This window comes from Mya arenaria, chromosome 6, assembly GCF_026914265.1.
Source record: "Mya arenaria isolate MELC-2E11 chromosome 6, ASM2691426v1".
Taxonomy (NCBI): Eukaryota; Metazoa; Mollusca; class Bivalvia; order Myida; family Myidae; genus Mya; species Mya arenaria.
Window position 1 is genome coordinate 11,648,672 of NC_069127.1, and position 13,977 is coordinate 11,662,648.

At 35.7% G+C, this 13,977-nt stretch overlaps 1 protein-coding gene across 10 annotated transcripts in view; it reads right to left on the reverse strand.

Annotated features, from left to right (window-relative positions):
- The window catches only part of LOC128239330 (alpha-taxilin-like), a 43,531-nt gene continuing 29,554 nt past the window's right edge, over positions 1–13,977 (reverse strand). For all 10 annotated transcript variants that reach the window (XM_052955942.1, XM_052955940.1, XM_052955935.1 and 7 more), the window contains exons 5-14: positions 12,269–12,379; positions 11,815–11,880; positions 10,690–10,818; positions 9,981–10,100; positions 9,281–9,334; positions 8,885–8,977; positions 7,117–7,212; positions 2,415–2,535; positions 1,191–1,343; positions 1–877 (exon numbers count right to left, since the gene is read on the reverse strand). In XM_052955942.1, the coding sequence (XP_052811902.1) occupies positions 693–877; positions 1,191–1,343; positions 2,415–2,535; positions 7,117–7,212; positions 8,885–8,977; positions 9,281–9,334; positions 9,981–10,100; positions 10,690–10,818; positions 11,815–11,880; positions 12,269–12,379 (1,128 nt within the window). In that variant the 3' untranslated portion in view covers positions 1–692. The remainder of the gene's footprint in view (positions 878–1,190; positions 1,344–2,414; positions 2,536–7,116; positions 7,213–8,884; positions 8,978–9,280; positions 9,335–9,980; positions 10,101–10,689; positions 10,819–11,814; positions 11,881–12,268; positions 12,380–13,977) is intronic.

Below are 13,977 nucleotides of genomic sequence, written 5' to 3' on the forward strand. Positions count from 1 at the left end.
TTGTCATAAACAAACCTTTATTTCTTTTGACAAATATCAAAAGTTTTACTAAAGTACAATATGTACTTGACCAGACATGGCAATGCGCATAATGTTACATTGTGGTGATAACATGCATATGTTTTTTGTTCGAACATTACCATTCTCAAGGTCGGACATTTATTCGCAATAAATAAACAACACACAAGCAAAGCACAAGATAAGTTGTTCAACTATCTTAATACGTCCCAGACATCAGTACAAACATGTATATGTGAAACTATTAATCTGTGACCATCAAAATACAATTGATTTCATATATAAAAGCCTTCTTACCAGCCTGCATGATTTTAAGCTTGTCCATACAGCTTTAGAATTAAAAATATTTTCACTCTAATGAAATGACATTATATGACATGTCATTATTTTTCTGAAAATTCATTTGTAAAATAACACGGTGTTTCCATTTTACTTGAATTAAGGGAAAAAATGATTATTTTTGTCATGAAAACATTGCTAAACAACTATGTTGCTGCTGCAAATTGTATAGAAATGAGTATGCAAACAAATGACACAGAAACACTGCATACTAGAATGTTACCAAAATAATGATAAGTTCTTTTTCACAATCTTTGTTCAATAATTATTATTTAAATGGATCTAGTCTTTTAGTAAAATATCCAGCACACAGATTGAATTCAAAACAGGGTCAATCAAGATTCTTCATTTGATTGGCTGGGTTCAGGTGCCTGTTTGTCTTCCGATTGGCTGGGACTGTTGGCCTCAAGATTTTGATTTTCTGATTGGCCGTTTCCTTCAGAGGAAGCCTCCGATTGGCTGGAATCAGGGGCAAGCGGTTCCTGCTTGATCACAGTGGTGCCAGTCTGCTCTGAAGCACCTGGAACATGGAGATTTGATAAACAACTGTGAATAATAACTTGATAACTCCCACAATTTAAAAGATAAAGCCTTACTTGTATTATAAATATGTGGATATTTCGTCAGAAAATTTTCAATCTTGAATGCTGTTTCAAATTTAAATCTTTTTAACTTTCACAAAATTGTTCACAATAGATTCCACTTAATTGCAATCAAACAATGTTTCATTATGGAGGTAGATGCTAAAAAGCTAAAAGTTCTATTGTCTGTAGTAAAGATCAAACTCAAAATAAATACAACACTACATGTATTCAAATATATCATACACATACATGAGGTGTTATCACTATTGACTGAGAGGTCCCCTGCCCCCTCTGTCGGTGAGCTTGACCCCCCTATCTCTGCCCCCTCTGTCTCCATTACTGGTGCATCATTTGTGACAGACATTTCTTCAGGTTTCAGACCCAGTTTTGACATCTCATCAGCTGCAATAGGAGAATAATACATTCCCATACATTGTAATGCAAAAGAAAAACACTTGCCTACAAACAAGATTTTGAGAAATTTGAGTATGACAGATCCTCTAAATGGCAAGTAATTAGATCTAGACATGCAACTTTGAAAGGACTCAATCACCATTTCATTATAAAAAGCATTTGATGTGAAAAGATTGTACATGTGTATGTGCTTTTTACTTTTGATGATTCTGTTTTCAAGTCAAACTACGTGTGTCTAGTCAGAAGCGGACAAGAACATCAGAATGATTGCCAACAGGAAAACCGATATACTTGGCTAGAGTTTGTTTCCTGCAATGTCAACAGCCTGAAGTATGTCTTATATCTAGCATATAAACTTAACCTCATGACAAAGTGCATAAGTGGAATCCCAAGTATATAAAGTGATCTTGACCTTAAATGACTTGTTACCAAAAATAAACAAGTAAATACAAATTTAACCCACATTCTTATATGGGTCACTTAAGCTAACAAGGCAAATAGTAGCATTGAAATTATACCTTTTTAATACAATTATACAAATTACAATGATTCTACCAAACTGAAATCCATGGCAGAAAGAGTAGCATTGTTTTGAAAACCTAACCCTTCAAATATTGTTGTCCTTTAAATGATTAAAGTCTATCTAAAAAGCAAGGCCACCAAAACTGAAAGGCTAATATTAACCTCAAGGCCAGGGTTTTAAAATGATTAAATACAAATTGCCAATGCTGTATAGAAAATATCTAATATCGGGGCCTTGCAGATGTGGAGGATAAGTTTTTCCTAATCCTAGAAGTCCAGAAACATGTTACAGTATCGGGGCCAGACCAATTACATCACACATATGCATAATTCTAGCAATAAGTAAAAGAGCACAAGCTAAGCACTAAATATCTAAGCAAAAACTGTAGCCCCAAAGCTGACTTAAAAGCTCACAATAGGCCACCTTGAACACTGAACTATGTCCTCATTCATGATCTATTTTTTCACAACTTGTAACCTTGAACATGAACACAAATAACATCCTGATACCCATCTCCATATGATGACAGTACTCACCCATTTGTTCTGTCTCTAGGAGTTTTCTTGCCTGTCTCTCTGCCTGCATGGCTCGACACAGAGACTCAAGCTTGCTCACCTTCGCCATCAACATCCCTCGCTCCCTGTCATAGCGAGTTTTCTGGAATGCAGGTGAAAATAGATGTACGAAATAATAACACACACTTAAAATTATACAATTATGGACAATGGAGCCATTGAATATGATTTGATATTCACTGGTATTAAGTCCTTGTTTTTCTGTTGTGAAGTAAATATCAGATCGTATTCTATGTCTCCCTAGTCAACAAACGTTTTATTACATGACAAGGTTATACTTATATCATAACAAAAGGGCCAAGATGGAGCTATATTGCTCACCTGATTGGAAAGGGTTCTAATGTTATTGATTGGACATCAACCTGGGACGCCGACGCCCAAACGCCTGTGGACTGTTAGTGAAACTACAATTCATCCCTTTTGTCAAGGGTGAATAAAACATGAAAATTATGTATTTGTTTACAAAGTTACTAAGGGCCATAACTTTTACAATATTAAAGTTGGAGTTACATAACTAGTCAAAAAAGAGCACATTGTTACTGTTAAATAGTTCCTGAAGTTTGAAGTTGATATCTTCAATGATTTTAAACAATAAACAAGAGCTGTCACAGTATGTGACGAATGCCCCCGAATGTGACATTGACCTACCAACAAGGTCAGTACATGAAAAGTTGATCTTGCCTTTACGTGTCAAATACATATGGCAAGTTATTTTAAATTGCCTCTGAACATAAAAAAATACCACCCATACTTGACAACCTACACTGTTATGTCCTTATATTCAGAATTCCCTTGTGAATAAACACTGTATCTTTCACCTTAGAGGAAGGGACATGGGTCTTGCACAAGACACGTCGTCTTCGTATGTGGAACACATGTAGCAAGTGATTTTAAAATCTGTCCATACAAGGGAAAGTTACAGCCCGGACACGACAACCTATACTCTATGTCCTTATATGCAGCACTCCATTGTGAATAAACACTAAGTGTGACCTTGACCTTTGAGGTAGGGACACGGGTCTTGCACGTGACACGTCGTCTTGGTATGTGGAACACATGTGGCAAGTTATTTTAAAATCTGTCCATACAAGGGAAAGTTACAGCCCGGACACGACAACCTATACTCTATGTCCTTATATGCAGCACTCCATTGTGAATAAACACTAAGTGTGACCTTGACCTTTGAGGTAGGGACACGGGTCTTGCACGCGACACGTCGTCTTGGTATGTGGAACACATGTGGCAAGTTATTTTAAAATCTGTCCATACAAGGGAAAGTTACAGCCCGGACACGACAACCTATACTCTATGTCCTTATATGCAGCACTCCATTGTGAATAAACACTAAGTGTGACCTTGACCTTTGAGGTAGGGACACGGGTTTTGCACACGACACGTCGTCTTGGTATGTGGAACACATGTGGCAAGTTATTTTAAAATCCGTCCATACAAGGGAAAGTTACAGCCCGGACACGACAACCTATACTCTATGTCCTTATATGCAGCACTCATTTGTGAATAAACACTAAGTGTGACCTTGACTTTAGAGGTAGGGACACGGGTCTTGCACGCGACACATCGTCTTGGTATGTGGAACACATGTGGCAAGTTATTTTAAAATCTGTCCATACAAGAGAAAGTTACAGCCTGGACACGACAACCTATACTCTATGTCCTTATATGCAGCACTCCATTGTGAATAAACACTAAGTGTGACCTTGACCTTTGAGGTAGGGACACGGGTCTTGCACGCGACACGTCGTCTTCGTATGTGGAACACATGTGGCAAGTTATTTTAAAATCTGTCCATACAAGGGAAAGTTACAGCCCGGACACGACAACCTATACTCTATGTCCTTATATGCAGCACTCCATTGTGAATAAACACTAAGTGTGACCTTGACCTTTGAGGTAGGGACATGGGTCTTGCACGCGAAACGTCGTCTTGGTATGTGGAACACATGTGGCAAGTTATTTTAAAATCTGTCCATACAAGGGAAAGTTACAGCCCGGACACGACAACCTATACTCTATGTCCTTATATGCAGCACTCCATTGTGAATAAACACTAAGTGTGACCTTGACCTTTGAGGTAGGGACATGGGTCTTGCACGCGACACGTTGTCTTGGTATGTGGTACACATGTGGCAAGTTATTTTAAAATCTGTCCATACAAGGGAAAGTTACAGAGCCGGACGGACGGACGGTGCGATTTTAATATGCCCACCTTCGGGGGAATAAAAAAGAAAAGATGAAAGGGTCACATTCGGAAGATATCTGTGAAAATTTTGAAATCTTGCCAAAGGTTTGCTGAAGAGAATTTTTCCATACGACATAAAGTGAAACTAGCCCTGCCCCTGGCTGCCATGTTTTTTATGAATAACAATAGGGTGAAGGAATTTAATATACCGTATTTTCTCGACTATAAGACGGGGAAATTGGGTCCCGATTTTTACCCCCAAAGTCGGGGACCCGTCTTATAAGCGAGTCGATAAAATATTAAAAAAAGATTCAAGTCAAAATCAGTAAAATTTTACATAGGGTATTCGTCTATCCAGTATATCGTGTGCTGATACAAGTATGGGGCAATTAAGTAAACAACAACACGAAATCTCTTCACCGCGCGTGCTCTGACGTCACACAGTGTACCGTTATATCTACATTTTTTCTCATGGCGCGTGTCTGTATAATTAGTTTGACAGATATATCAAATCAATAAATTGGAATCTTAATATGATGTAGGTACCTTACTGTCAATTTGATTAAGCAAACAAATGACAATGCGAATATGAATCCTTTATGTTCGTCGCCAATCAAGGGACATTATTGCCTAAAGCATAATTGCTAAACAAACACCTATTCATGCCTCGGCTTTTCGCAGTTGTTATTGAAGCCATTTATTTTGCCGAAGAACTTCATTGGTGTCTTCAATAAAAAAAAAACTAAAACAAACATATGTTGTTATTGATTAATTATTACAATTCCGATAAGTAACGACCTGTCCTGCAAACTTATGTACTCATTTTTAACCTACCTCCAAATAGAGAGCTCACAGTTGATCGCCATTTTCTTTGAGTAAAACAAAAACAGTTACCGCGAAAGTCGATAATTGTCCGTTGAGCTTGAACATTTTTACACATTAGGAAGAATTTTAGCATTTTAGATTTGCTTATAAATTGACCCCGTCTTATAAGCGAGTCGAAACAAAAAGCACCAGATTTCATGGGCAAAGTTAGGGGGCCGTCTTATAAGCGAATCGCCTTATAGTCGAGAAAATACGGTATGGTCACCTAAAGAACATTTTTGTGAAATTATTTTTAATTTGGGTCAAAGGCTTCTGAAAAGAAGATTTTCAAAGTTTTCCATATAGACAAATAGTGATCAATAGCCCAGCCCCTGGCAACCATGTTTTTTTTATGACTCAACTTTGACAGAGGGTCACCTTTTAGAAACCTCTGTAAAATTATTTTAAAATCCGGCCAATGGTTTCTGACGGAAGATATTCCAAGTTTTCCATTAGACATATATTGAAAAATAGCCACATCCCATGGGAACATTTCTGTGAAATTATTTGGAAATCGAGCCAGCGGTTTCTGAGATGATTTTGAAAGTTTTTCCATTTGGTTGCCATGGCAACCAGAGTTTTGCATGGAGCCACTTTTATTGAATAAATCTGGAAGAGGATCGTCCAAGGAACATTTCTGAAAAGTTTGGTTGAAGCTGATCCAGTGGTTTAGTTGGAGAAATTGTTTTAAAGAAAATATTGAGCAAAGACAATCACCCTATCACATTAGCTCGCGTTGAACACTTTGTGCTCAAAATTAGGTGTTAATAGTTTATCATGTTAGAAATACCTTTTTTTCAGTATGTAATACCTTCTAACATACCGGTATATTGTCGCTAGTCTTGATGTTGCCAGAACTACGCAGGAGATCACCGTTTTATAATATTTACAGTCGTTTTGGTGACAATTACACACACACAAAAAATAAAGATAATTCAGAATTATTTCATCAAAAGATGACAGTTTCTTTTACAATAGATTATGATATCCTGGATGTATAATGCAATAAATAATCAATATCTGTGTATGTGTTCTTAGTATCGAATATCTCATTTAAACACCAATCATCATGGCTATGATAATGGGCAGGAATTCTTCTTTAAATCAATTAACTTTAGCTTATGAACTGAGATATTACATTTGCAATGATGTATACTTTAAGAGTGTGATTTGTAAAATTTCTATTGATTGTCTGGTAAATAAAAACCTCCATGTTCAGATATTAAAGGTTTGACATTGAGCAGTACAGGCTTCACGTTTACAATGTTTACTTTTTGAAACTGCTGTGCATTGAACCATTTACACTGTCTGTATTTGATTATCTGTAAATACACATGTTAATGATAGGAATAGAAAATTTGCCAGCATATAGCTAAAACATCATGCTTTGATATGAAATGTATATTTAGGAAATCATAGAAGTGTGTGTGTGTGTACCTTTGGATCATCCCTTGTATAAATACTGTTTGAACTTAACCTAGAAATGGTCATAAAGTACAAGAGCTACATTGGTCATAAGATACACTTTAATACAGCAGTAAACACAGCTACCAAAGAGGGTAAATACATCCAATGATTTTTGATGTGACAATAACTAACCTCTTCTGCCATCTCTAGGAGTGCCCGGTTTCCCCCCTCCCACTTGGTCTTCCACTGGGCTCCATCCTTCTCTAGCTTCTTACAACGCTTACCCATCTATAACATTGAATGAACAAAGCTAACCAATCTATAACACTGAATATACACTTATTCATCTATAACATGGAATATACAAGGCTTACAGATCTATAACATGGAATATATAACCATCTATAACATGGAATATACAACGATTATTCATCTTTAACATGAATATACAACACTTATCCATCTATAACATGGAATATACAACGCTTATCCATCGATAACATGGAATATACACATGATGTATGAACTCATGTTAAAGTGTTAGCAGTACAATAATGAATGCTTGAGAGTGCGCTCGACTATATCCGCTTTGTCTTAGAAATGAATAAAATAATGATGTTAAACTGCCACTCAAAACCAATAAAACAAGTCAAATTAAAATGTTAACTAGACACACTGCAATGCGATGAACCAGGTTTTCAGCCTTAATTGTCAGATTCAGTTTCAACATTTTTTCTATTTTATTAACAGTGGCCTTGACCTTTACCCTAGGGGTCATGCAATCCCATGGAAGTCATCTATCCAAGTTTGGTCACTTTATATCAAAACTAACTTGAATTATTCGAGTGAGTGTCAATCAAGGGCCATAATTTGTTTTAAAGGTTAATATGGAGTTATATAACCTAATATTGTAATGGCTACTGTGTAAAGTATGAGGGCCATTGAATGAACAGTATTTGAGATCTTAGTTAAAATCCTAAGTGGCCCAAAACCTTTAACCAATCTTTTTAGGTTGATCGAGGGCCATACTTTGAATTTGGGATAATATTGAGTTATTTCACCTGTGATGGCCATAAACAACTGTGTGAAGTATTAAGTCAATTGAATGAAGGGTATTGAAGTAATTAGTGTAAAACCCAACTTGCCCTAAAACTTTAACTGGACACAATGTGCCCTATAACTTTAATCTAAGCTCCTAAGTAAATCAGGGGCCATAATTTGTATTTAATATGATATTGAGTTTTGTTACCTCATTGTGTGATTGTCCTGAACAACTGTGTGAAGTATTAAGGGAATTGAATATTGAATGAAGAGTATTGGAGTTAAAAGTGAAAATGCCAACTTGCCCTAATACTTTGAATGACGCTGTGGCGAGTAGAATAGCCTCCTTATTCTTTAAATAGTCAAGCTTATAAACACAGTATGTCAGCATCTTATGTAATCTGTACTTAGATTTAAGTTTCAATCATGTTTTTTTTTAGAAAAAGTAATAACATGGAAAACTTTGTTTTAGATAGTTTATAGAAACATCCAAGTAGCATCTATCATAACATTTTAATAATTCTGTCAGCTGCATACATTTTCAGGTCAGGATATCACCTTATCAAAAGAGCAGACTTTCCCATCAGACACTTTCTTTATTTTGCTTACCATGCTTAAATATATATATATATATCAAAAGTTAAAAACTGTGCTTCATCTTTTTTTTAAGATGGATAAAACCGCTGAAATGATAATGATGCATTGCAGTACGTAATGTCACTATGCACTGTGGGCACACAGAAAATAATTAAAAGAAATGATTTGTTCTGTTATTCATTCATCAACAAGGTTGATATGTTTTTATAAACAAATCAACCTTGTTGTTTATTTACATTGTTTAAGTTTTCTTAAGAGTAGTGTGGCTGATGACAATCCTGCCTTCTATGCAGGACCAGGGATTTACTAATGCACTATTTACCTTATCCATTTCTGTTTTAAACTTTGAGAACATTTCCTCACTCTTCTTGATTGTTGACTGAAACTCATCATACCGCTCCTTGTACATCTGGAGCTGCAATTAAACAATAACACAACATGGATATTGCAGTCCCTGAACCAGAGCAAAGCCAGCAGACACCAAGGCACCAACTTGACCAAGTTTCATTTTACATCTACATTGTAACTAAAACTAAAAGTTGAAGTTTTTGGACCACTCCGATGACAATTACACAAGTGCTATGACAACTCTTTTGACACTATTCTTCAAAAAACAGATCAAGTTTTTTGAAATATTGTATAGCTAAAAAAATGTATGTGTTTGATAATAATTGAATGAAACAGATGTTTGAAAATAGACGCAAAGCATCGTTCATACCTCTTGATCTTTAAGTTGTAGTTTCTTGAGATATTCTGTGGACTGAAGGAGTATCTGGAAGCAAACAAACGTTTATTGTCATATATTAAGATGAGAATGCCTATGAATTATAAATGCCTTAAATCTTTGTATCATAAAATATGTGGAAGTAAGTATCTACCGGTATTTAGGAGCATAAAATGTAATTAATTTGTAGATAACTGTTTGTCAACACCATACAGAGACTATCACCAATTGCCACCAATATAACTTTTACCTATCAAAATAATATGTGTTAAGGGCAATGGTCTCAAGTATGATAGGTAGAGAAAGGACAGAGCAATTCTGTTTTGTTTTTTTAAAGGTAGTGTAGGGACAATCAATATTTTAGTCCAGTCAAAACAGAGAAACAAGTCGGGAATGCCAAGGATGACATTTTAGATGTTGTAGATTAAATCTTAACGTTTTTAAGGGATAATCAGCGCAATGTTAATGACAGATGCCAATGTAATCCATCTGTGATTCCCTACACACATTTGATTCAGATTAAAATAAACTGAGGGGTTGGAGATGTTAAGTTCAAGTTCTAGTTTGCCTATCATGAATAGGATTAAACATTTGAATGAAAGTTTGAGAATATGGCTCAATAAGGGTAGAGGCAGCTCTACAACTACTACTGTGTGAGCATGTATGTATGAGTGACAAGAGGTGCATCACTTACCAGTTCCTTCTCTTTTTGTGAGCGTCCCTGCTCCTCCATGAGGATGGCGGAGGCCTGCTCCAACTTGGCGTCTGCTAGTTTCTGCTCTAGTTCACGGTGCTGGATCACCTTTGACACTTGCTGCAAGTAACACAACACAAACATGTCACTGAAAATGTTCATTGTTTGCAACAAAACATCTTTCAATAACAGCTTCTTGAACAGGTCTACAAAAACAGGACCCCTCATACTTTTACTTCAATTAATAGATTTTTGAGCTTATCAGGGTTGCCAAAACAAAGTTGTAAAAAAAGGAGGAAACCAGAACAAAATAGGAGTATCCCCATCACACTATATACAAAAAATCTACTTTTGTATAGATCAGATAAAAGGTAACAACTTATTTTTTAAGTTTTGTGGCCAAAAAAGAGGAAATATGCTGAAAAGAGGAACAATAATGTTCCTGGCTTTCTCATAAATTTAAACAGGCCAGAACCACACATGGAGAAGTTAATTTTACTGGCAGCTTGTTCTAACTGACAGTGCAAGCAGGTGATCAATTAAATGCACATGATTGTCCAAAGTGACAAAAAGCATTATCAATATTTTTTATTATTTATTTTTTATTTAAGAGGAACTAAAATATAATTCAATGGCACCATTAACTTGGCGTGCCAAATGCATGGTAAATAAATAAAAACAATCTAGAGCCTTGAAAATCTATCTGTACCTGTTCCCTGGCCTCTGATTGCTCAATAAACTTCTTGAGTTTGTTAGCAAGTTCGAAATTCTCCTCCCGCAGTTGTTTGTTCCGTTCATGGTTCTCCTGCATCTGGGTCTGAATCTCTCCTATAGTCGTCTATAAGTAAACAGTCAAGAAGAGATTACTTCATGCATATTATAATACCTTGAATTTTTTTATGTAAAACAGACGAGCTGAAAATAAATAAATTAATATTTGTCCAAATGATTGCATTAATATTAACACCTAGTGTGCGGTCTTACACTGCATTTATTTGCGTATATTGTACAAGTCAGTGTTCTCAATAAGAACTGGCTGCCAGCCATAATCGCTGGTTCAAGTAGCAATTGGACCGGTTCAAATTTGGAAAATAAGTGAATTTTAAGTGGAATAAGTAGAAGTTTGTCGGTTACTTTACGATTTGAGACCAGATTACAGAGTTCTGTAAGAGTTTGAAAACCTTCCGCCAACTGTATAAAAGTTTATTCTTTGGTCTGGTTCAAGTTCATTGATTGGTCAATCCAAAAATTAATATTAACCATTCAAATAATTTAACTGTAAACCAGTCAAATGATGCCCAGAGACAACTCATATTTATAAGTGTTATACAATAGGCTGCAGGCTGGAAACTATCAACTATATTTAACTATTCAGAAGCAGTCATGAGCTTATCCGCATGGAATAAATAAGTTCACAAAGTTGAGTACTAATTACAAATCACATTCCACCAGAGATAAGATCAAGGCATTCTATTGGACGAGATCCAAGGATATGCGGAATTGTCTCTATTAAATAAATATCATTTAGTACGATGCTTCTATGAAGTAATAAAATTCATCAACACACTAAGCAGCATTTATTCTACTGATTAATATTCATTTTTCTTCATAAAACAAAACTTCTTCTTTAGTTACTTCAACAGACTATGTTTCCACCATTAAACCAGTTTATGGCAATTTCCTTGAGAGTTTAATAAACTTCGAGTCAAAAGACAGCACTTGTTGAGGATATAAAGTTTTATATCTGTGCAACAACAATGTTTGTAATGGCCTAAGCACCCACTTCGCCATGTGTTATTACAAAATGTTGCAAGTTTATTACAACCCAACTTACCTGGAATTTCTGGGAGATTTCTTTTCTCTTCTCATCCTCCTCTTTGGCTCTTTGCAGACTTTCTTGCTGTTAAGAGATTTCATTTAATTTAAAATCCCATTTAAATGATTAAGACAAACAAAATAAACTTGTGCTCAAAATATCCTAACATCATTTACAAGGAACTTGCAACAAAAAAGCATATTTCATGCAGCTTAGCTTATTGAATAGCATTAAATATCGATTTAATTCTATCAACTGTATCTCATCATAACCCTGACATCGTGTTTGCACTGATCATAGTGCTTTTTACAAGAAACTGCATCTAAATTTGGGGAAATTTATAATGAAAATTCCATGGGGACCTCGTCAAAATGGGGAATTCTGCATGATTTTATAATAAATAGTTTTCACATTGGAAAGAGGACAGAATATATAATCTGTAGCATGTCTTAAAAGTTGTTGTTGCACATACCCGTATGGTTTGGTTGTGTTTCTGCAGTTCCCGACATAGGCTCTCCAGTTTGCTCTTCGCCATCACGGCCTTCGTGTGCTCCGTCTGCAACTGGTCCTTCTCACGACTTGTCTGTAACACACACAGACAGATGTACATACACTACCTTGCGCTTTACACATCAGAGATTATTTGATTTACATGAAACAGAAGACCTTAGATTGTACACTAACAATATATGTTCTTACTGGGGATGAATGCCAAGGGGTAATATGCATAGGCAGTATGTAATATAATTTAAGTAATACTAAGTATTACATTTTAATTAAGTCACTTATACATGTATATTTCCTTGATAACTAATCAAAATAATTTCTATTTCAACAATCATTTTTTTTTCATTGGTAATTATAATGAGTCTGTAAATTCAAACAAAAACATAATGGAAATTAAATGCTTGGTGTATAATTGAGTTTTCTCAATAAACTGGAAAACTAAATGAATTTTCAGTAGAATAAGTAGAAGCTGGTCGTTTACTGTACTATTTGAGACGGTTCAACCAAAACTTATTGAGAACCCTGATAATTCTAATGCCTGTAAATAACGTCTCAAGACAGCACACATACCACATTGAGTGTTTGTAGGATGACTGTGGGATGTACATACCACAGCGAGTTTGTTGTAGAATGACTGTAGGATGTACATTCCATGTCGAGTTTTCTGTGTTTGTTTGTAGGATGACTGTAGAATGTCCATACCATGTTGATTTTTCTCTGTGTTTGTTTGTAGGATGACTGTAGAATGTACATACCATGTTGAGTTTTCTCTGTGTTTGTTTGTAGGATGACTGTAGAATGTACATACCATGTTGAGTTTTCTCTGTGTTTGTTTGTAGGATGACAGTAGGATGTACATACCATGTTGATTTTTCTCTGTGTTTGTTTCTAGGATGACAGTAGGATGTACATACCATGTTGAGTTTTCTCTGTGTTTGTTTGTAGGATGACAGTAGGATGTACATACCACAGTGTGTTTTCTCTGTGTTTGTTTGTAGGATGACAGTAGGATGTACATACCATGTTGATTTTTCTCTGTGTTTGTTTCTAGGATGACAGTAGGATGTACATACCATGTTGATTTTTCTCTGTGTTTGTTTCTAGGAGTAGAATGTACATACCATGTTGAGTTTTCTCTGTGTTTGTTTGTAGGATGACTGTAGAATGTACATACCACAGTGAGTTTTCTCTGTGTTTGTTTGTAGGATGACAGTAGGATGTACATACCATGTTGATTTTTCTCTGTGTTTGTTTGTAGGATGACAGTAGGATGTACATACCATGTTGAGTTTTCTCTGTGTTTGTTTGTAGGATGACAGTAGGATGTACATACCACAGTGTGTTTTCTCTGTGTTTGTTTGTAGGATGACAGTAGGATGTACATACCACAGTGTGTTTTCTCTGTGTTTGTTTGTAGGATGACAGTAGGATGTACATACCATGTTGATTTTTCTCTGTGTTTGTTTCTAGGATGACTGTAAGATGTACATACGACAGTGAGTTTTCTCTGTGTTTTGTAGGATGACTGTAGAATGTACATACCACAGTGAGTTTTCTCTGTGTTTTGTAGGATGACTGTAGAATGTACATACCATGTTGAGTTTTCTCTGTGTTTGTTTCTAGGATGACAGTAGGATGTACATACCATGTTGAGTTTTCTCTGTGTTTGTTTCT